Source organism: Apus apus, chromosome 5 (assembly GCF_020740795.1).
Source record: "Apus apus isolate bApuApu2 chromosome 5, bApuApu2.pri.cur, whole genome shotgun sequence".
NCBI lineage: Eukaryota > Metazoa > Chordata > Aves > Apodiformes > Apodidae > Apus > Apus apus.
Genome location: NC_067286.1, coordinates 49164548 through 49187434, shown reverse-complemented (window position 1 = coordinate 49187434; position 22887 = coordinate 49164548). Strand labels below are relative to the sequence as shown.

The 22887-nt window shown below is 38.8% G+C and overlaps 1 protein-coding gene across 5 annotated transcripts in view; it reads left to right on the top strand.

The window, feature by feature from the left end:
• The window catches only part of TC2N (tandem C2 domains, nuclear), a 35311-nt gene extending 17393 nt beyond the window's left edge, over positions 1-17918 (top strand). For 3 of the 5 annotated variants that reach the window (XM_051622145.1, XM_051622146.1, XM_051622148.1), the window contains exons 2-12: positions 566-692; positions 1342-1575; positions 3757-3921; positions 6811-6902; positions 7518-7593; positions 8624-8724; positions 9574-9690; positions 10566-10757; positions 12604-12718; positions 13191-13390; positions 15706-17918. In XM_051622145.1, coding sequence (XP_051478105.1) covers positions 626-692; positions 1342-1575; positions 3757-3921; positions 6811-6902; positions 7518-7593; positions 8624-8724; positions 9574-9690; positions 10566-10757; positions 12604-12718; positions 13191-13390; positions 15706-15816 — 1470 coding nt within the window. In that variant the 5' untranslated portion in view covers positions 566-625 and the 3' untranslated portion in view covers positions 15817-17918. The remainder of the gene's footprint in view (positions 1-565; positions 693-1341; positions 1576-3756; positions 3922-6810; positions 6903-7517; positions 7594-8623; positions 8725-9573; positions 9691-10565; positions 10758-12603; positions 12719-13190; positions 13391-15705) is intronic. The other 2 variants (XM_051622149.1, XM_051622150.1) reach the window with 2 other exon arrangements.
• The last annotated feature ends 4969 nt before the right edge of the window (positions 17919-22887 follow it).

Below are 22887 nucleotides of genomic sequence, written 5' to 3'. Positions count from 1 at the left end.
TCTTAGGTTTCATGTGCATACAATTATGAGAAGCAGTAGTTCCTCAAATAAGGCAATTTTGGCATCATTTATAGGGACTGTTTTCAAATGTAAAGCATGGAGTGTGTTGAGTGAAAAATATAAATGCATATGGAAATATGAAAATAGTACATGAGTGAAAGAGGACAGGAGAAAGATTAACAGAATAAAAAACATATCTTGCAAATGACTTGACAAGGCCACATCAAACCAGCTGTAAAGCGGAGTAAACTCCAAAGTCCAGTGGCACACACAAATATCAGGAGAATTTTAGTGTTTCTGAAATGCAAGGACCCAAGTGGGTCACTGAAAGTACTTGGATGCCATATGTTAAAATTAATTTATTTTTCCTTGTGCTTTTATATAAAAAAATAATTTATCTCAGTAAGAGAAATCTGATGGCTCTGATCTTTTTGTGATGGAAGTAACTTTCTCATAAACCCTGGGACTGTGTTAAATAAGCAATCAGGTATTAAGTAACTGATAAGATTGCATTTTTATTTCAGTTATTCCCTTCAAATAAGGTCTGTTCTGTTCTGTTTTTCAGGTTTGATAGCTACACTGAATCTTTGACTGTGGTCTCCTTTAAATTGCGACACTGAAAACAATGGCAACAGAATGTATAAAAAACTGCTGTAAATGGTGTTTCTGCATGGAAAAAGAAAAAAATGATTGTGAGTTCTGACATAATTGTGTTAACTAAGGGGTTTATTGTTCTGGCTCCATTAATGATGAGATTTCCCATTAATAAAATGACTGTCTCACCCGATAAACTTGAATTCTTTTACAACATCCAAAATTCTTTCCCTACCTCCACTTGGAGATTGAACACATGCTTGTTAGTGTTATGAATTGAAATTGGAACTGAAAAATTACACTTGTCTGAAGCATGCTCCTTGCAGCCTGGAATGCTGTCTAAAAAAGCCAACTTTTTTACCCGAGGTTGTGTAAAGGTCTTGTATCTTTCAAACTCTAAGACTGAACATTTTTTATTTTTTTAACTTCCCTGTGGATTTATTCTTAGGATTTTATTTGGTGTCTTATTTGTTTGAAGAACTATTCTGTTATAAAAGTATACCTCTTTTAAATACTCACTGAAGAGCAAGGTTGCTATAAATAGAGAGGTTTAGGCAACAAAGAGTTTGGGTGTCATGAAGATGAGTATCTTTTCCAGGTGTAAGTCCTGAATGCTAGTAAAACTGAATACTAGCAGCCCCAAGTAATCTAACAAGCCCGGATCCTATTAACTAAAAGAGATCTGTTCATAGTATTGTTCAAAACTTAATACACATGTGTACTGTTTTCCTTGCTCTTTATTTTTAGCAGTTTCCATGGTGCAGGAATCTGAAGCAGTAGCTGCAAGCAAGCCAACTATTGTAGAGAAGCCTCCATTGTCTTCTGTGTCAGTGAAGCGTCAAGTTGGCTGTTCAGAGGATTATCTGCTTTCTAAACTGCCCCTAGATGGTCAGGAGGTACCATTTTTGGTCCCTCCATTCAAATTGGCTTATGTACAGCCGAAGAAACTTCCTAGCATCTCACATTCTGGAGGAATCCAAGGTAAAACACAGACAGCATTGCTGAAACAATTGTTCAGCTTCTGCTACTCCTTGAAAGTTGTCAAGTATTTCTACTCAAAACATACGTTTCCGGAACTTTCTAGTAGCCTGGTCATGTCTCTTTTCTCTCTGGACATCCAGAGGTTGGAGGTAAAACATGTGAGGCCCTACTTACTTCTGAGTCTGATCTCCTTCAGGCTCCACAACTTTCCTCCTACTTCAGTAGCTAGTTCTTGTAAGTCAATACTTGAACAAGGTACATAAATGCAAGACATGTTCCTGGTAATCCCCTTTCTGACTGGGTCTGGGTTCAGGCTCTCCTTGCTTTGTCCTACCTTATCCTCAAGATACTGTGCAGAAAGCCCGTCAAGGACTCAGGCATTAATGTTATCCAGGAAGAAGCAAGATGTGTCTAACAACTTTTAGATAAATGTTTGCTTTATTCATCACAATCTTATCAGTCAGTGACTTATAAACCAGCTTTCATTGGGAATTCTACTTCATCATCCTTTCTGAAGGACGAACAGAGTGGCCCTTAGGCTATAAAGCCAGTAGATCTGGCAGGGTGACCTGGCACTTCGTAATTGTCTCTCTTGAGAAAATATTTTAAATTCTTGAACAAATATTTGAAAAGTGGCTCTTACATTAAGCAGGTGACTTCCATTTCTCTTTCCAAATATAAATACTCTTTTTTTTAAAGTACAGCTTTTAAAGCCTCATTAAAGTTGTTTAAAAATGCAAAATTTACTTTTTAGGGAGATTTACTAAACACAATGAAGTGTGCTGTCATTTCTTCTTCACATTAACCAAAGCATATTCAAGAAGGGTATTTAGAGTATTTTCCTTCTTAGACCATTCTTAAATATCTGTGGAAGTCCAAGTTCTGCTCTCAGTTCCACTCCATTTTCTGTGTGTGTCTGACCATTTTCCTTTAGTGAAACAGGACATGCTCAGTGGTAGCTCTTGGCATCCCTTCTGAAAGCAGTTAAGTTCTGGCAGCCTTTCTCTTATTTCTGCTTTCTCTGCAGTACTCACTGCAGCATGTCTTACACTCTCACAGAAGTAAGCTAGCAGGAAGAAGTGTGCTCCTGGTCTGGAACACTGGCTTTACCATCATCTGCTGTGTATAAATTCTTTATGGCCTCACTTGCAGCGTTTGTCCCAGTTTACATCATCCTCAAGCCTGTTATACTTAAATTCTTCCTTTATCATCTCTTATGTTCCATCTCACTGTTTTAGTTACTCTTTTTACTTACTCTTCTAACACCTGGAGGAAATTATTTTATGACAGTAATAGTTTACCTCTTATGGTGCAACACGGTTGCAGAATTGAAGGCACTTTCTAGTGAAGTAAAGAACTTTTTAACATACAGGTTGACATCCAGGGAAGTGAAGTTGAGGAAGTAAATGTCAGAGCTTGGCAGAGCCCAGATCACCCCATCCCCATTCTCTATTGTACTGTTATATGTTGCTTATTTTCACTCCAGACAGACAAAACGAAGCACTACAGCAGTGTTCTTTACTGTTCTGCTGTCCAAGATCTGCATGTTTTTTCTTAAATGATTATAAATAAAGGAAAGGAAAATAGGGCAGCTGTGCTGTAATGGGCTGAGTAAAGGGCTGGGATTCAGGCATTCTCAGATCTGTCTACTTGTGCTTCAGCCAACAATTCAAGTCATTTTGGGCCAGTGATTTTGCCACTGACAGACTTCCTATGGAAACTGGATGACAAGGAGACTGTGGGCACAAGTCACATTATTTTTCCATACAGGACCCTCCTGAAGGTCTGAGGGTCTGTTAGCTGAGTGGGAATGTCCTGAGGGAAGACAGCCAAATAACTCAGAGGTTTTCTGTACACATGGCCCTACTTTTCCTGTTAATTTCTGTCTTGCTGTCTGTCTTGGGAGCTTTCTGTATCTGAACTAGTTAGGCATTTATTGTAGGACTCCCAGACAGGCTATGCATAGCTTTTTATGCCAACTTAATTCCAGTGTTTGCCAGCACACTGTGGAAGTCTGACATTATGTGTGTATGTGTTTTCTTTACTCTTTTTTTTCCTGAAGCAGATAATACTGAAATACTTTTGTTCTTTGGCCTGAAGGCACTCTGCCTGCCTTGTGAAGCCAAGCAGCATGTGTTATGTCTGGAACTCTTGCATTTGATGTTTACTTGTGTTCTCCAGAATCTGCCAGAGCCTCCTTTGGTGACCGGAAAGCAGAACTGCACAGCCTGTACCAGTGGCCCCACTATGACGTGTACAACCCTTTCTATTTGGAGCATCGGGTTTCGCCAGATCTGATGAGGCGCTGCCAAGCAAAATCAGTCAATAGGAAATTATATGGATCAGGTGAGAAGGACCACACTCTTACTTTTCTGTCTTCCTCCCTTTCCCAAGGTTTACAGGTAACAGGAAAAAAGGCATTAATCTACAGAAGATAAGTTTGATTATAGCAGTCCTCCAACTGGTCTGTGTGCTACAGATACTTCTTGACTGGCAAATCAGTCTCTAGAGCCAGCTCTGCTTGATTTCCAGCTGCACTGTTGCTTTCTGTCTTTTGGGTGCTGAACAAGGCTTGCATGCATCACACAGAGGTAGACAAATTGGCAAAGCAAGCTAGTGTAGCTACCTCTGATCCAAAACAGGATTCAGTACTAGAGATTCCAGCTACAAGTAATAGGAGTTTTTGAGGAAGATAGAAAAAGGAAGTCAGGCAGTATGTTGAGTGGCGGAATGCCTGGGAAGTATATATACAGAGAGAGGTGCAAGCACCAAAAACCATTTAGGAGCAAATGATAAGAACAGGTGCAAAATGGGAAGTGATGCTCTCTACCAGCTTTTTTGTAGTTTGCTTTTCAAGGTGCAGACATGTCCCTGCTTCTCATTGCATAAATGTGTAAGAATGCGAGTGGGCTGTGAGATAGTAAATCGAGTCAGAAACTGGCAACAGCATGCATTTTTAAAGATGTTTTATTTAGAATGGTATAGCATGCTTATTTTATAGCTGGAGGAAGTGTCTCAGTCTGTGTCCTGTTTTAAAAGTAATTCTAAATCACCATAGAGACTTACTTGAAAAGACTACTCCATATATTATTTTTTTTACTATAACAAAACACATGTAGAATTTTAGCAACCTTTACTGCATATGGGATTGCTAGACTTTGCAAGCACCTGTGGTGGGAGCCAAATGGATTTTATAAAACTGTCTTGAACATCTTCCCTACAGCTCATCATCTCTTTTTGCCATTTTTCTTCCAGCTAAAGAAGCACTTCACTAGTAAGAAATGTCACTTGTGTCTAGAGTACAGTTCTAAAATGCCTTCTTCCTCCAGCTTTTTTTGACCGCTGTTTCAAAAGTTAGATAATGGCCTTCATGTGCATCTATAGATTATTTAAGCAAAATACTAAGCCTATTTTGTTGCAGCAAGTGCTATGATACTTCTCATGTTTGTGGGCTTAGAGCTACATAATGTGTTTATTTGGAGGGTGTGAAATGAAATTATTGAATTTTCATATGAAGTCCCTCTTCTCCATCTTAAAAAAACCAAACCCACCAACAAACAGACTGAAAAATAAATTTATTAATATTTTTCCAAATTTCTTGTTATTATTGGTAAACAACATATATTTATGGTTAAATTTTTTCTGCTTTTTTATATTTTACAGACAGCTTTCTCAGTGTAAACATTAACATTTTTTTCCATTAAAAATGGAAGCTTTGAAAAAGGCACCATCTCTCCACCCAACACGCCAAGTTCATTGGAAACCTTAACCAGTGTTACTAGAAACTGTTGCTCTTTAAAGTGTTCCAGTGATTTATAACCTGTAGGATCAAGTGGATGTTTCCTAGTAGTTTGTGAAAATCATGAATACTGTAATACGGAATTAATAACTATAACCATAATTGGTTTCAAATCCAGTAATGGGCTGATCTCTCCCATTTGCTCCCGTTATATACTGATGATATAAAGCAGGTTTATAGGCCTCATATGATACTATAATACTATTTCTACACCAGACTTGGGAACATCTCAGCCCTTTTGTGTCACACACAAGAGAGAATTTAGAACTTGTGCCAGGCATACAGACCTTCATCACATTTGTTCTAAATGATGTTGTTACTTTCCTTTCTCTCCTATGGATTGTCAAAACTTTCTTCATCTCTGGTCTCATTTCCTTCCTTGGGAAAAGAAATAATTATTCTTTATTGTCACATCTCACAGTAACCATAATTGGTTATATATTTTGATAGCAATAAAAGGGAATTAAATTTTCAGCAACAAGGGATGTAATTCTCTTAAGCTGTGATCAGTGAATGGTAATGGAAGACTTCTGAAATACACACAGCATTGGAATGAAAAGGAATTCACTGCATCGGGTAGTCCTAGTAGTTAAACTGTACTTCATTCATTTCTGTATGGGTCAGTTTTGAAGTTGAGAGGCTTTAAAAACCTCTTGAGCATGACTGGAGTCAGCAAAGATTCCTGAAACAGTGGCATTAGATTGGCTCTCATTTTCTACTATTGCTGCACAATATGCATAGATAACGTACCTTAGCTCTGTACTGCTTTGACGAAGAAAACTGTAACGATGTACTTAATCACCTCCAACTTCTAAGAGAACTACTCTTCTATAAAATAAAGATACTGCTTTTGTGCTATAACAAGTACAAGTAATCTTAGAGTTAAGACTTGCTTTGTCTGAGTTCTAGTATGGGTGCAGAGTATGATGCTTTGGCACTGTGATCAGTAAAACCAGGAGATGAGACCAAGTTTAGCAGGCAGCATGTTTTTGCCACTCGGATCTTTACTGTGGATAAATTTAAAAATGGAGAGCAGGCTAAGTCCCAGTTCTGGCTGAATACATTTAAAGACAAGACTTTTCCAATTTGCTAAAGCATGTACTGAAAAAATCCCACCCTTTTCTCTTGAGGAAATAACTTTGCGCCAGGGTCCTCGTTCTCTCAGTGATACCAATGTGACCAAGTAAGTTTGAAAGGTTTCAGAGATGGAACTGATTAAGATATTTTAATGGCTCATCCTCTGCATTTTCTTGTTTCATTAGAGGGTTTGGGGAGAGGGAGGTGGGGAAAGATGCTGATGTCTTTCTTTAGTTGTTATTTAGCTAGGTTTCAGTTCTACCATAGGTCTATTTAAATTTTTTTAAAGCTCCTTAATTATATTTTTTTTCCTAGCAATGATGCTTACACAGTTTTTATTACTCTCTTTGTCCTTTTAGTTAGTGATTTAAGACCTAGTACCTTGCCTGGATCATTTGATGTAAGTCGTTCAATGTTTGATCTCAGAAGCCCACCTCATCGATTCATGAAGGTGAGTTCCCCTTGCAGCTTGGGTTATACTGAAAACTCAGTTTACTTTGTCTGTCCCTGTTGCATTGTGTTTTCAAAGTAAACACTGAAGGGCATTGTACTATGCACTGGAAGGAGTATAGGGAAAAGTTCAACATCTTGACCAACTTCAAGAGACTCTTCCCTGATGTCTTCTCTGAGCAGTGTTCTTCTGACCCAGTGGCACTGTTGAGAAATCTGAATAGGCTGCTAGGCAGGACAAGACAGACAAGAGGTTGTGGTTCATCATCTTGTGATTTCTCCCATCAGTTGAAAAGTGGAACACTAGAAGTTTCCATTGATGCAAAGAACACTGAATATTGTTTTTTTTCCAAGAAATAATCTTTTACATAGAGATAAAGTTACATATATATCAGTGAGCAAAAAATCTGTGCTGGTTGTACATGTCTTGTATCAGCTCTTTGTGCCCAAGCACTAATTCCATGCTGCTGGATGAACGGATGAGTAGGGAGTGAAACAATAATTTGAAACTACGTGTTGTTTGTTTTCGTCATGTCTTGCCTCATGGTAGAACCTCTCTAGCTTTTTGCATCCGTTGCTCTGAATGAAGTGACCTTTTTTTTTTTTTTTCCCCCAGAGATATGATTCAGTCTCCAGTGTACCTAGCAGTACCTCTTCCAGGAAGGATTCACAGGGCAGTAACAGGAGTCTGGGTAACATTTTGTTTGTTTACCTTGTAATGAAATATTTCCCTTGGCACTTGAAACATTAAGATGTCTCTGCTGCTGGGGTTTTTTTGTTTGTTTGTTTTTTGAGATTGATCTGTTTAGCAAATTATATTGGAGATTACTTTGCAATTTGAAATTAAGAGTTTTGGACTTGCACCTTCCTGATGTCAGGAGATTGAGCAAATGAGCTCCTGAGGAGTTATAATGCTTTTGAAAAATTCTTCCCTGGCTTTACTACCCAGTAAAGTAAGAAATTACAGATGTTCTGTTAGGATAGAATGCAGCACCTTGTTGACAGCTGTCATCCTTTTTCATGTATCAATATTTTTCTGTGGGAAGTACCTGGGATCCAGTACCCATATTACACTGAGAATTAAGCATGCAAACCTAGTACCCTTATTTATGAAAGAATGCTGAAGAAGGGGAGATACTGCAAAATAAACCTTGAAAAATTAATCAAGTTCCCACAAAAGTCCCCCCACTGGAAGTCAGAATTTCACCCCGTCTCCTCAAAAAGAAGATTGGGAGGCAATGACCTACTTTCAGTCATGACAGAAACACTGGATATTAAATGGCTTTTCTGGCTTAGCATAAAGCATAATAGTAAAATGTTTACTATGCTGGAACTGAAATCTGAGAAAGATAAAAAGCAGGCCAATTTATAAACTTAACAGTCAAAGTGATTCATTGAAGGGAAGTGATAGATTATGTGTTCTGGGTGTCTCAAGCACATTTGTTTTTTCTTTCTAAAAGTTGTTCGAGTACAACACAAGTTATTAAATTTAATAGAGATAACTGAGGTAAACATGAAGGCTTTTTACTATGCAGAAGGCCAAGCTACAGGACTTCATGGATATTTTGTCCTTATTATGTAGGTGTTAAGATATTTAAAACTTACTTTGAGAGAAGTTTTCAAAGATAAGGAGTCCACTTACTAATGAGTTCCCTTATTCTTGGAATGAACATTTAAGATACTGCATTACTTCTAAAAACACTAATTGGCTTTCTTCCACAGATACTATTACATTATCCGGTGATGAACGAGACTTTGGAAGACTGAATGTGAAATTGTGTTATGTTCCTTCTGTAGAACAGATTTGGATCACAGTTTTACATGTAAGCAAATATAAATAACCTCATTATTATTTACTCAAATATCTGTTTTACTGTACTTAAGTTTTAATCCTCATTAAATTTGGCTCCGTGATATTTTTAGCAGAAAAAATCAGTTCTAAGTCTCAATGTAAACAAAGTTCTGTCAAATGTAATATTGGTCTTAATTCACAGTATCTTCCCCTTTATATATATATTTTTTTTTTCCTGTTGCAATCTCTGTTCTGCTGCAGTCAATAGCAAAATGTAGTATACAACTCTTTATGTTACTATACTTGTGTTCTGATTGTGGAGTGAGGAACTCTTAGATATGAAAGCCAGGCTGATAATAGGCTGGTCCCACTGTGGAAATTCAGAGGCAGCAAACTGGAACAAGTTCGGAGGCAGCATTTAGCTGACTCTTAACAGGTCCTTCAGGGCAGAACCATAGTAGCATTTTGAGGATGTAGAGCAGCTTTTGGCTTTTCATTAGCTAATGTAATACTGTTATGCTGGCTGTTTTATACAATTCCAGGAACTGTGAATAATTTTTAAGCAACAGTTCTTTGAGTAGTCAGAAACCTCATAACTATGTCAAGTGATAAATGCTACATAAGGGACTTCATGATTTATCTGTTGTCAAATTGCCACATAGTGAAATCATAAAAATCTACCAAATAACTTTTCACCCTCTGGTTGTGGAAGTTAGTTATTAAATGTTCTGAAATTACACAGTCGTTACACTGGCTCTGATTTATATTCAGTATTACAGAAATTATTCAGAGTTCTAGAACAGTGTAGATGACTGTTTCTTAGATGTCTGAAGGCCAGAGTCTTACAATGTCGAAACTGACTGTTTTTTCAATGTTGCAGTGCAAAGACCTGAGCTGGCCTTCTAGCTGTGGGGAAAACCCACGGATCTGCGTCAAGGGAATTCTTACACTGCCCAAACCAGTGCAGTTCAAATCTTCTCCCAAGGAAGGGTGCAATGTAAGTAGAGGCAGGGAAAACACCAATTAATTGTTTTTCCCCCAGAAATAAAAGTGAAATGTAAATGGATTTTTTAAATGGACCAAACATCCACTCTTATGCTGTATTTGCTGTGTTAGCTGCCTAGGCTTGGGTTACCGGAGTTTGCTTGTTGTTTTGTTTGTTTGGTTTGTTTTCCCAACCTCTCAGAATCCTGTTTTTTAACAGGATTGTTCCACTTCTTCCCCCGTATCGTCTCTTGCATGGCAGTGTTGCCTTCTTTTTCTCCCAGGTCTGCAGGATAAATAAGCTCATAGTTGCTAACCTTGGCAACTCAATGGTGAGGGACTGGAGGAAGCCTGGGCGTACCTGTAGGTGCACATTCATCCCAAGGAAGATAGATGGATGTTACTGATTCTCACTGTGGCAGGAGACAAAGTTTTTGTTATCTCTCTATAGAATGTAGTAAGAATTGGTCACATAACAAGACTCCTGATAGTGGCAGTGAAGAAATATTAAGGAGGTGGAAGGTAAAGCAACATAAACCTCCCATAATGAGCTAAAGGTGAATGAAAATAAAATTAGCAGCAGGGACTGAAGCAAAAAGCCACAGGAGAATTTGTGATGACAATGTGTGTGTGCTGTTGTAAAGCTCCAGAAGAGACAGCCTCAACTTGTTATAGTAGTTAAAAAAATAATCCAGAGCTTTGTCCCTGCCCGAATGTGACAATGAGGTCATGAGTCTGTGAGATCTCACCACTGTAAAAGAACATTTTCTGTGACAACCTAAAATGGTAGCCAGGAGCAGTGGCCGTAGGACCAGGAAGCCTTGGTTTCTAAGTTTCAAGCTCCTTGTGACTCATACAATGGTGATACTCCTCTGTTTTTCTTTCTAGGACATTGAATTTATGGAAACTTTTGTATTTGCTATTAAACTGCAAAGCCTGCAAGCTGTCAGATTGGTATTTAAAATCCAGACACAGACTCCCAGGAAAAAAACAATTGGAGAGTGCTCCTTGGCACTGCGGGAGCTCAGCTCAGAGGAGTCAAATCATTGGCTGGATATATCTCCTCCTTCCAAAGCACCTGTAAGTGCCAATACTGCAAAAGTATGTTGTATCACCTAGAAAGAATTGCTGGAAATGCAAGTAAAATAATTAAGGTACTAATTCATTGTTAACAACAAACAGAGTTTTTCTTTTTTCCACTTTTTTGGGGAAAGGCATTTTGATGGGGAAAAAATGCAGACTTTTTGAACTCTGCACATAGCTGTTCTGGTCATAAACTGCAGCTGTTTCTGGGAAAAGAGCAAGAGCAAGCTCTTCCACACTATGGCCCACAGCTTGAGGGGGGGACATTCTGGGGAAACGTTCAGCAAAGGACACTGTGTAACGGCATTTTCCAATGAAAAAAGCACCAGAAGATCCTGAGGACTCACAGCAGGAGCTCAAGGCAAATTAAATCTGCTTTTGTTATGGAAGAGAAGTGCAAAGATCTTCAGGAGCTGCAGAGATAGCCATATATTTAATGTTCAGGTTGCATGCTGTGAAGTAATAATTCAGACAGTTCATTTCCATTAGCGTAATAAGAAGCAGGTGGCTTTCACAGTGGGATTTCCTTTCCCCCTACCCTCACTTTGTTTGTTTCTTTTACGGATTGTGTCTAGACATTTGTATTTTCAACAAATTAAACTTGAATTAGCAATTCAAATGCAGATTTTATCTAAGTGTGTCTGAGTAATACGAGTGATAGTCTTGATTTCTAACATAAATTACACTTGGTATTTTCTAGTTCTAACAAGAATAACCAAATAGCTTCAAAAGCAGTCAGATTAAGTGAAAGAGGAAGCAGTTTTAAAACTGCTTAATCCTGATGTAAATTCCCAAATCTTCTCATAGCTTCTCTCTCTGTGTTGGCTTTCCTCACCATTATATCCCAGAGCCTTCCAGACACTGCTGGAATTCATCCTTGTACTACCCTGTGAGGCAGCAAACAACCCTGCTTACCAATAGAGAGCCAAAGCTCAGAGCTGAGTAAGTGGCTTTCCCTCAGGGTTACACAGAAATTTTGTGGCTGAGCTGCAGAGAGAATTTGGGTTTGGAGACTGACTTTTCTTTATCTGGCCTGTTGCTCTCTTGCTTAGTGCATTTTGCTTCACTGGAGTGTGTTAAAGGGAACCAGGACTAACAAAGTTCTTTTAAATTGAGGCTGTCAGGAAAGCTGGGTCTCCACAAATCTTCTCTTGCTGTTCCTACAGTGTTCAGAGTACATTAGCTGACAGGAGAGTAATGAGGATGCAGCCATGCAACTTTGCCATTAGCCAAAATTCTAAACAAAAATCAGAGTGGACATCTCAGTACGTTCAGAGTGTGTATGTGTGTAGGTATGTAAAGCACAAGGACTTCCGCAACACAGGAAGCTCCACAGCGTGCAGTCACCCTGAGCACTCATGCTTTAGGTGACAGGGCCTTGTATTGATAGAAGGCATTGCTTATAACTCCATATTGCACAATGCTAAAGTGTGGGAGGAGAACTCTGAAAGTTTTTGTGTTAGTGGGAGCATACCTGGTCTCTCACTTCTGCACCCAGCTTTAGTAGAGGTATAGCTGCATTTCCAGTTTTCCCCATAGTTGTCTGCTCTTACCACTGAGGAATCTTTCCCAGGTGAAAACTGAGGACTCGTTTATTTGTCCAGTATCTCTGGCTGCAGCCCACGAGGGCCATATGTGCAGTGCACAGGTACTGTAGCTATAACATGTACAGGATGCACTTACTGTGTGCATCTGCAGGTTGTATATACAACACACACTTATATTTCTGTCCAGGAAATCCCAGTCAGAAATGTGGGAGCCCAACGTATGACAGAATTCCTGTGTTTCCTGAGTTTATAAGCAACTTAATCCAGATATTATGGCAACATTTTTCTGCTTGTAGGTGTGCCGTGCAGAACTTCAAGTAGGAACTTGTTTTCAAGCAATAAACAGAAGGATTCAGTTACAGATTCTTGAAGCACAGAACCTTCCAGTTTCATCTACACCGCTGTCTTCAAGTAAGTTACATCAGCTGTCTCATGCCTCTTGTCTAAAAGCATTTGTTACAGGTAAATTGCTGCTCAAATGGGTTGGCAGTTCATAAAATTCCTTACGAACCTCAGACTAACATTCTGTGCAGTAGATTTCCTTTGCCAAGGCTTATTTCCACAGATGTCTTACTTGATTACTTTTTGTTTGGTTTGAAGCTACATGTTTATGTCTTTTGGAAGATTTTTATCCCAGTATTAACCCTGACACACAAGAGCATTAGCCTGCACCTGCTGTTTGAATGCTGTGTTAAGCAAGTCAATATTATTGAAGGATACTCCGTGTGACTAGTCAGGAAAGTTCTTGTGCAGTTCTTTTGGCCAGACTTTTGGGAAACTGTTGCAATTTGAACCGTACTTGTGGATTTTGTCAGGTCCTTATTGGGTGTGTTTGTGAGTAACCCTTTGTGTCTTATGCCTTTTTCCCTCCCTTTTGTGCTAGATTTCTTTGTGAAAGTTGGAATGTTTAGTACAGAAGGGCTGATCTATAAGAAGAAGACTCATCTTCTGAAGTCCACTAACGGCCAAGTGAAGTGGGGAGAAATGATGATTTTTCCAGTTAGCCAAATTGAACAAGGAATTAGCTTTCTCATCAAGCTCTACAGCAGAAGTTCAGTGAGAAGAAAACACTTCATAGGACAGGTTGGTTTCTGCTAACAAGCAGCATATCCTTCACTTAAAATCCAGTTCCACAGGTTTCTTGGTGTGAGTTTTAAAATACTTTAAATAAGGTGGCATATAGCAAAATAGTAAATTCTAATAAGCTCTTCTGGATGTAACCCAAAAAAGAATAGTACTGGGCTCTTAAACATTCAGTAAGATCAGAATGGGAGTTGACATTTTGATTTTTCTTTTATAAATAGGTCCTTAAGTCATTTTAATGCGAAAGATTCCTTCCCACAGACAGATAAATGAGATCTGCTCCTTGCCTCTAGGCTTTCTGAAGAAAACAAACATAGCACTCACAGCAGCTCCACAACCTACACTGTACTGTACAGAAAAGGGGTGTGTTGGCTTGCCATACCAATGCACTTAGAAACAGGTGTGTGTGAAAGGAAATACCAACAGCTCCAGTATCTGACTGCCTTCCTGGGTAAAGCAATGCTGAAATCAGCACAATATTCTAAATATGTGTGATCAAGTGATAATGTAGGTGAACAAATAAAATTATTTTTTAGTTGAGTGCTTTTTTTTTTTTTTTTGACTTGGAACTTCTGTAGTGTCTCTTTGAAAGCATTTTTGTGATTCTTTTTATTTAACCACTATAAAACTTGGTAGTCTGGTGTGTTTTTATTCTCTCTGTCCTCTTTCCTTGGTTGTTCTGATTTACCATCATACTGTCCCTTCTTTCCTTTTTTTCATAGGATAGTGAGCCATAGAGCCATAGCTGCTCTTAATCCTCAGTGCTTTCCCTGATGCAGCCAGAGTTAGTAACAGAATTTTAATATATGCATAAATAAATAACGTGGAATTTATTTTCAGGCTGAAATGATGATGTCTTTTGTCACATGAAGGACTGTGCTATCCTTAGGTACATAAAATTCTGTCCCATTCTGGTGATGTTTCTTGTGCCTGCTGAAGACATGCAGTTATAAAAGATGCTGACGTGCTACAGAAATTATGTACCAGCAAGAGTTATGTGATCTTCCTCCGTTTTAAGGAGCCTCATGTCTTTCTGTGATTCCTGCTAGTGGAGTTGGATTTGGAACAGGAAAAGAAAAAAAAGTTGTTCTGTTTAGTTGTGCTACCTTGGGGCAAAAAATAACGGAGTATGGATTTGCAGTCATTTAGCAATATGTGAGGTCATCTCAATCTGATGAGTTTAATTTAATCATAGATCTTATTTTTAGGGGGAGGAAATGAGCTACTTCTGCTCCTCAGAATTTATTTGGAAAAGGTTGTTTTAGCTCATGCAGGCAGACATTGCCACATAACACATGAAGACATAAAATATGGCTCGGGGGGAAAATGTACTTTGAGCAATTGGCTGAGTAGCTGGAAAAGGATGAATATAGCTGGATCTATTAACTTTGTTCTTTAGAGAATGATGTTTAATTGGATGCTGTTCTCAGTAGACAATACTTAGATTAGACTGCTTTTACAGGCATGGCTTTAATCATGAACAAGATGTATATTGAATCTCGGTGGATGAAACATCAGCTGCCTGTGGTATTCTGGAAGACATTATTCTCACTTCTTGAGGACTCATGCCTCAGGAGCGTAGGCTAAGTGTACTTCATGGTGAAGGTTTCTGAGAAGTCTTAAAAGGACTTATTCTTGGAAGATCTGAGGAAATAGAGTCCTGTAAATAATGATACCTACTTACATAAGCAGAATTATTTTGGCAGTGGAGGCTGGTGATAATGTTCAGGAGGAAAACTTCCTACTTGTACCTCATTTCCTTGTTCAATGGCCACGATCCATTAATTGAATACTGAGAAGAAACGGACTCTTACTGCGTGATAACGTGTGGTATGGGCACGTTAGTAACGTCTGTGGAATGCGGGTTTGGCCCTGTCTGTTGGAGTGTGCAATTCTAAATGCTCATGCAAATGCTGGACAGGTAGCTCAGGATGCCAGGTGGCTTGCAGCCAACTGGAGTTTGAATGCATAGAGCCATCACTGATCCTGATGAGCCCTTGACCCCAGCACATGCATGTGAATGGAGCATGGAATACTTGCTTTAAAACATCTTATTAAATAGAGAAACATTAGTATGTAATGACTTCTCTACTTAGAGGCTAAATTTAAACCCCCACTCCCTGTGTTCACAGTTGAAAGCCAAAATATGCTAGTCCCAAGAGAACTGTATTTGCTGCTATAATGCTTTGGTCAGAGTCCACACGTTGTATCTCATTCTACACTTCTGTGGTATTTATTTGGAACAAATACAGTCTGGGCCTCTGTGTTATATCAGGTAAACTCAATTTTATTTTTCTTTCTGTTTCTTACTGCAGATCTGGATAAGTTCCAATAGCAGTAACAGTGAAGCAGTGGAGCAGTGGAAAGATACTATTGCCAACCCTGAAAAAGTTGTTGTTAAATGGTACAGAATCGGTCCATCTTGAAGTCTGGAAGTGAAACTCAGGACTGATTTTTCTACAAAGATGCTCCTACACTGTTTAAATAGACAATATTTTTCCTTTTATTTATACTGTATGAGTTCTTCAGAAGGTCTCCACTGCATCACACCTCCATGGTAACTGGGAAAATTCAGTTTCACAGAGAAATACTGGCTAAATATTATCAAAAGGAGGACCTAGGAACTGGGAAAAGTGCTAATTCAATTTTTAAAAAATCCACTGTGGAAAAAAATATTTTTGCCCCTTTCCATAAGAGCACAGAAGTCCCATCTTGGAGAGAAGCATCTTCCTCAGTAGTCACTAATGTCCTTATCTGCAGTCTTCTCTTTAGCAGACTCCAAAGTCCGTGGGAATCAGTCTGGTCAGTGGCTTATTCCTAGGTATCTCAGAACCTCTGGGGTTGCACCCATCTTGACACTATTTGATCTAAATACCTTCTGCCTCAGCAAGTGGTAAAGCTGTGGCTGTACGCAGAGGCAAATAGGGAACTATGCAATGAAGCAATACCCAAAGGCTCTTCTAACCTCCATCTTTGATGAATGGTCGTTGAGTACCCTGATGTGCCCGTGATCTTTGCAGGTGGGGCCCTCCAGACTCGCTGTTTGGGTGAATTCTGGTTGGAATAAATGGAATAATACAAAGAGCCAACAGCCCTGCCCAGGATCAGGGCCAATATTTTTAGATAAATTACTTTATTATATAGAAATCTTATACATAAACCACTTCCTATCTAATCAACAAGTGTTCTAGCATTTGCTTACATTGCTAAAAGCCAAACTAACATGTAAAAGAGTAAGCAAATATTTACTGATACAAGTGCTTTTTAATATTAATTAAAATGCAGTATATTAAGGGACTCAGACTTTGTTTAAAAGATGGGCCACTACTGCAGAAGTATTTGTTACATGTTGAGGATGCTGAAAAATTATGTGTGGGATTGTATTTTTGTTACTTGTTTCTAGCAAGAACTTAACATATTTTTATTGCAAATTATATTTTTCCTACAAAGTCCTAAGCTTATTTTTTCTTGGTCCCCATCTTTTCAGAGGTTTATTCATAGTTATTTTTAAGGCAGGAAAATGCCATGTATATAATTGATAATATATACATCTAAAAGCCCAGACCTCTTTGCACTACTTTAACTACTGGTTTTAATATATATATATATATATATTCCATTCCTGCTTACACATTTACTGTTGGTTGTTTGGACCGTATTAATAGGTATGTTCATGTATACACTGAATAATTTGTTATCATTTATAACTTGGATCCCATTCAAACATCTGCTGGAAGGCCAAGGAACAGGGGGGAGCAGAGAAAAGACTACCAGGAAAGCAGGTAGTATTGAAGCATAGAGCTTGAAGCATTATTGATTTAACTTATTTTGACTTTGAGTAAGGGTCAAGAAAAAATGGAATCTCTTGGATTTATTTTTTTATCAGCTGTTAATTGAAGCTTTTAAAACTTCAACTATCCAGATTTTTAATGTTTTCAAAATGGGCAAACAAAAGGATATTCCCAGGCTCTCGCATGCTCCGCTTCTTGACCAGTTTTTATAAAAGAACTGAAAAAGTTTTTGCATGTTACTCAGAGAACAAAGATCAGTTCTTGCTCTTGCTGACATTCTGTGTAAAGCTCCCAGTAGGTCCAGTGGATCTTGACTGACAGTGTTAACTTCCAGCCCATTAACTTCTATCCCCACTTGAGAAGAGCCTGGCCTGTTGGGTAAAATTTAAAAAAGGAACTGGACCAAGCTGATATTTTTGGACTACCTTTACTTGACCTTGTGGATCTTTTTTATTTATTGTGGCTGATCTGCAGTAAACAAAAATGCAGACTAACTGTTTTCTTAAGCAGAATGCTGCTCTATTTGAAAGAGAGGACAGGAAATATCCCAGTGGTTTAGAGGCTTCAGTTATGATGGAATTGGTTCTACAGAGATTGCCAACGCAGTGGATATTGCGTAAAATGGACTTTTGGGGCTATTTTAGGACATCTAGCATTTTAAAGGCCTAAATAATGTCTCTTTATTCCTATGTTAATATTTAATCTATGTGTTTATAATAAAAGCTATGATCAGAAAATATTCCATCCTTTTTTTTCCCCAGTTGTTTATACCAATGTTTATCAACATCTCAAAACGAAGTTCAAGTCCTAACTTGAGAAGATGCCAAGTAAGGAACTATATTTCATGTAGCTTTGCATGTAGGGGAGTTGACTGTTAACACATTGAGGAGATATATAAGGCTTCTCTTTGCAAGATGTCCACAAGTACTAGAGCACTGTGAAGGTCACACTCTCAGGTACTGCTTCATCCTGTGTTCATTCTCAGCCTTTGGGGTTTTCTGCAGTCATGTCTGTGTTTGTGTAGAAATTTAATGAATTCTTGCTAGTTAGCTAAAGACACTGTGCTTTTTTCTATAGAATCAGAGCATTTAAGTTGCTTGTTGCCCAGATTTGTTCCTCAGGCTGTCCAGAGCACTACCCTGTTCTTGAGGAAACTGATAGTAATTTAGGTTTAGAAAGCAAAAAGTCCTTTATTTGTCCCACCCCACAAAATGTGGCTCTACTTGGTACTAGTCTCAGCTGACTGAATGCACACTTCTTTATAGAGGGCATGGCAGCAGAGCATGGCGATGGATGTCTGTCTCTGTGTGCACTCCTGCCTTGTGGTATCTAGTGGGGTAGAGAGGGAAGCAGGCAATACTCTGCTGCGATAAAATGATGAGGAGAAGAATCTTACATTGCATTGCTTTTGCTTGCTTTTTGGTTGTCTTTTTAAGCTGCTGTGTCCTAATTACTGGCTCCCAAGATCCTGGGAGGGAACCAGGAATTCTCTTTGACTTCACCACTGAGGAAAATCATCCAGGGATGGAAAGGGATGTAGCCAGCTCAAGAACCAAAAAGTGCCCATTCATCGCATAGGCACTTATCTTGCAGGTGGACCAAACCCATGCTTTGAATAGCCCATCATCACCTGAAATAATAGTCCAGTCCTCCTCATAATGCCTCTATTGGTGCTTCTGACGATGTCTGCCAGGTAAAGGGGTTGTCTAGAGGATTGCATACAGTGAGTTGGAAAACGAAACTGTTTTGCAGGATGGGAGTTGTCACTGAGTTAATTAGGTAAGGTTATCCGTGTAAGAGGTGTTGTGAAGGATATATGGGAATGGAGAATGGCTGGAAGGAAGAGTCTTTGTAGATTATTTTCTTCCACATGCATGTTAAGAAGACACTGGGGTGCATACGCATTGACTGATTCTTGAACAGAATTGTAAAAGATGGAAGATAATTTGTGATGTAGTATAATCAACCACTTAGACAAAGTTACTGGCTGTCACATAAAGCATTTTGCATTGATAATTCACAAGGTCTAGAGCTTATCAATATGCTTGTTATGTTGGACAGCAGTCCTGAAGACAAAAAAAAAACATGAGATGAGGGGATAAATGTATGTCCCTAGCAGTAGTCCTAGGGTACAACTGGCTTTAAAACGGGGTGTTGCAGCAGGTGTTATTTCAATTTGACTGTCTTAAAAGGCCAGCTAGAAGTCACCTAGGATGTCTTGCCTTTTAAGTGCAGATTATTTTGCTTTACTGTTTGGTGACTGCCTCACTATAAATACATGTGAGACTTCGGCTCCTCCAAATTCAGGTCCTGGCTTATTTGAGACCTTGGCAGCTTTCCAGATAAGGAAAATGATGCATTAATTAAAGACCAATTCACAATATAAATTAGCAAGGAACTTTAAGTACTCTAGGATACATGTAGGAAGTAGAAAGGTGTCTCAGAGCACTCTTCTAATGGTGACAGCTGTATGTTGTCCCTTTAATGGCTTGCTCAACCACTATTTTGATTGTTACATCCAAGTTTACTGTCATTGAAAATACTGTTATGGAAGCTGCTTTGTCGGTTTGCTTGATTTGTACATATAATGCACACACGGTTTATAGTTGGATTTGCTGTTGCTTTTAGTTAGTGACTCACTCAGCTTCTTAACTTACAACAATTTTGATGAAAGCAGCACAGTTTCAGAAGCTGCACCAGTTTTATTTCAGTCTGCTCCAAAATGGATGTAGGTGAACTGGCACGACAGCTATGATCTTACATTAAATGTTATTCATACAGAAATACGTGCCTGCTTAGTGAGAAACCAACCATAGGCTAAACTTAATCAGATTGTCTAGAATGTGTGCGTAAAATTTCACTGGTTAATCAAGCAATTCTGTTTTAAGTTTATTTATTACTAATGGCATTCTGTATGTAAATGAGGCCAACAAATTTTTTTTTTGAGTCTTTACATCTGAATGGCACAGCAGAGTATTCCTTTTAAGGAAAAAAATGTAAGATCGAAAGATGAGTGGGTGTAACAGTTTGTAAGCCACATTATCATAAAACATTAGTTGGAAAACAATTGTATTTGATTATCCGATCTTCTGTGATCATAACATAAATAGTGCCATGTGGCTAAATCCATTAGACATCCCTGGTTTGTTTTTTTTGTTGGCAGGACATTTGTATAAAACAAAAGGTAATTTTGTAAGCATTCAATTAAGCACATACGCAGTTTGACTTGAAAACTGTCTGCCTGATGGAGGTTGCTTTTAGAGTTATGAGTTGATTTTGCAGCCAAAGCAAAAGGTTGTCTAGAAATTGGGGGCAGGGTTGTCCCACTTCTTACTTTCATCTTGCCAACATATGTATGACACGGGAGGGAGGCTGCATAGTTGTGGAAAGCTTAGCATAAATCATGCTGGATGTGATATACCCTCCTTGTTTTTCCAGCTTCTGCTGTAAAATTACATCACCATGTAAATACAGCCCTGTACATGATCTCATGCTTGGTGCATGGAAAAAGCCATCACTAACATCAGCACCATGCTTCACAAACACTGCTCCAACAGATTTACGTTATTTTCTCTTGCCTGTGCTGAGGGACAGTCCATCGTCTCTCGCAATCTATGGCAGAAGTTCCTCTACATTCAGCAGAAGCAATCAGACTCCAAAGCATTTTTAGTTACTTCAGCCTTGTGATGATATGGTTTATCTAGTAAAAGGCTGCACACAGCTTAATTTTTTTCTATTTTAAACACAGATAAAAATCTGACCACAGTGATGTTTCTGTGGAAGCTGAGTATCATTGAAAATGGATCTGCATCTCTTACACATAATGCAAATCTTCCCACAGATTTTAGCAGCTTGAAACAAATCCTCTATGCTGATTTTTTTTTTTTTCTTCCCCCTGAATTTCTTACTGTGCAGTTTCCCTTTCTTTTGTTAGTAGACTGCTCTCCTTGCTCCCTCAGCATAAGCAGGTCTTTAAATGATGTCTGCTTTTTGTAATTAACTTTCTGCTTTCCTAGTAATGCTTGCCTTCTTTATCTAGTGCTGGGACCACTATTATATGTGTCCTACTTTTGCTGTTTAAAGAACTAGGTACAAGCAGAAAGGTTTCAGTCCGAGGGCTTGGATCATGTCTGATACTCTGCATTTCTGTGCTACCTTTGCTCACAGCTTTGATGGTCTGGTTCTTTTGAAGCTCCGTGGATTCCTGTGATGTCTACCATCATTGAATACAACATTGGGACAAATAAGTTGTAACTTCTTATGTGTACCAGGACATCTTCACTTGCCTTTCTCCACCTCCAAAAACTACCTTAGGAAATAATTTCAGGTGATGAGAAGGAGCAAGCTGTTTGTGCTTCTGATCTTCAAGGACAGTAGGGTTGTTTGACTGCCGTTATTTGTGCTGTGAAACGAAGAAAGCTCAAGGAAAAGTCATGAAAAGCTGCACCTACAGGTGGAGGGAGGTTTGTACCTCCTGTATAAATGATCTGGGAAAGGCGTATTAGCCTGGAGACTGGAATCCCTTCCCAGATGCCAGAAGGGGAGGGGTTGTCATATTGTACTTTTTATCCTTATCTTGTAAAATTCTCTGCAGTTAAATAGGGAAATTTTCCATAGGAGGAATGGTATGGTTCACAGATCACTATGAAGCAGAGCGCTGACTGAAATGTCTTGGGAGTCTTTGAAAAAATAACAGTCATAGGAATGTACTTTTTAGTTTTAAATATAGCCAAGCTTTGTCACTTGTCATAGGAGAGTGAAATCATAGTTTGTGATACACAGCAGAAGAAAATGACATGTACACCCAGAACAGGGCTGAGTCTCTTCTGTATTGTCTTAGTTAGTCCTTCAAACACTGAGGTGGAAGTATACATGTTTATATATTCCCTTTTCCTGCAGTAAGGACAGGTAGGGTGGGGTTTTGTTATGGAGATGTAGTGAAGGAGATGAAATAAAAGCAGCACATTTGTTTTTAAAAACATTGCTTTAGAAAAACAATGTAACGTGCCTGTAACTATTGACAAAGCCTTTATTTGCTGTGCCTTTAGACAGATGATTACGCATTTTGGTATTTGCCTAGGTTCTTTCAGTACTTCCCTGGCATGAGACTGAATTCATCCTCTTTGTTTTTAAATAATGCTTCATTCTGCTGTGTTCAACTGACCTTTGAGCTCTAGACCTAAGTACGCCTGATTTCCTATGGATTCATCCCTCATGGCTGACTTCGGTGTGCAAATCGCAGTAGACCTTCCTGAATCTTTTTGCTGCACATCAGGTAGTTACAGTTTCTTTCCCAGATGGATTCTCCGATTTTTAACATCAGGTGAGCTCATGACACCTATTCCTTCAGCTGAGAAACTGGGAGCTGTCTACCTGAATGTTGATGGGTTTTTTTTCAAACCTTTGGAAACAGAATTATCTGTGAGTTCTCTACCATCAGTCAAATTTGGCTGCAGTGAATAATGGGCTCAAAAATTATTGTGGGCCTTGGAGTGTATGAGAGAAAACAAGCGAAGCTGCTTCAGAACCTGGGGCTCAGCTGTGTTTTTCTCTGTTCTGCCACAGTCCAGAGAAGCTTCTAATGAACAGCATTTCTGATCATGATTCCAGCAATACCAGTTCTCAAGGCAGTTCAAGCAGTTTCTCGGAAGACACATTTGTTAAAGCACAGGTATTTTGGAGCAGTGTGCTATGGAGCTGGCCACT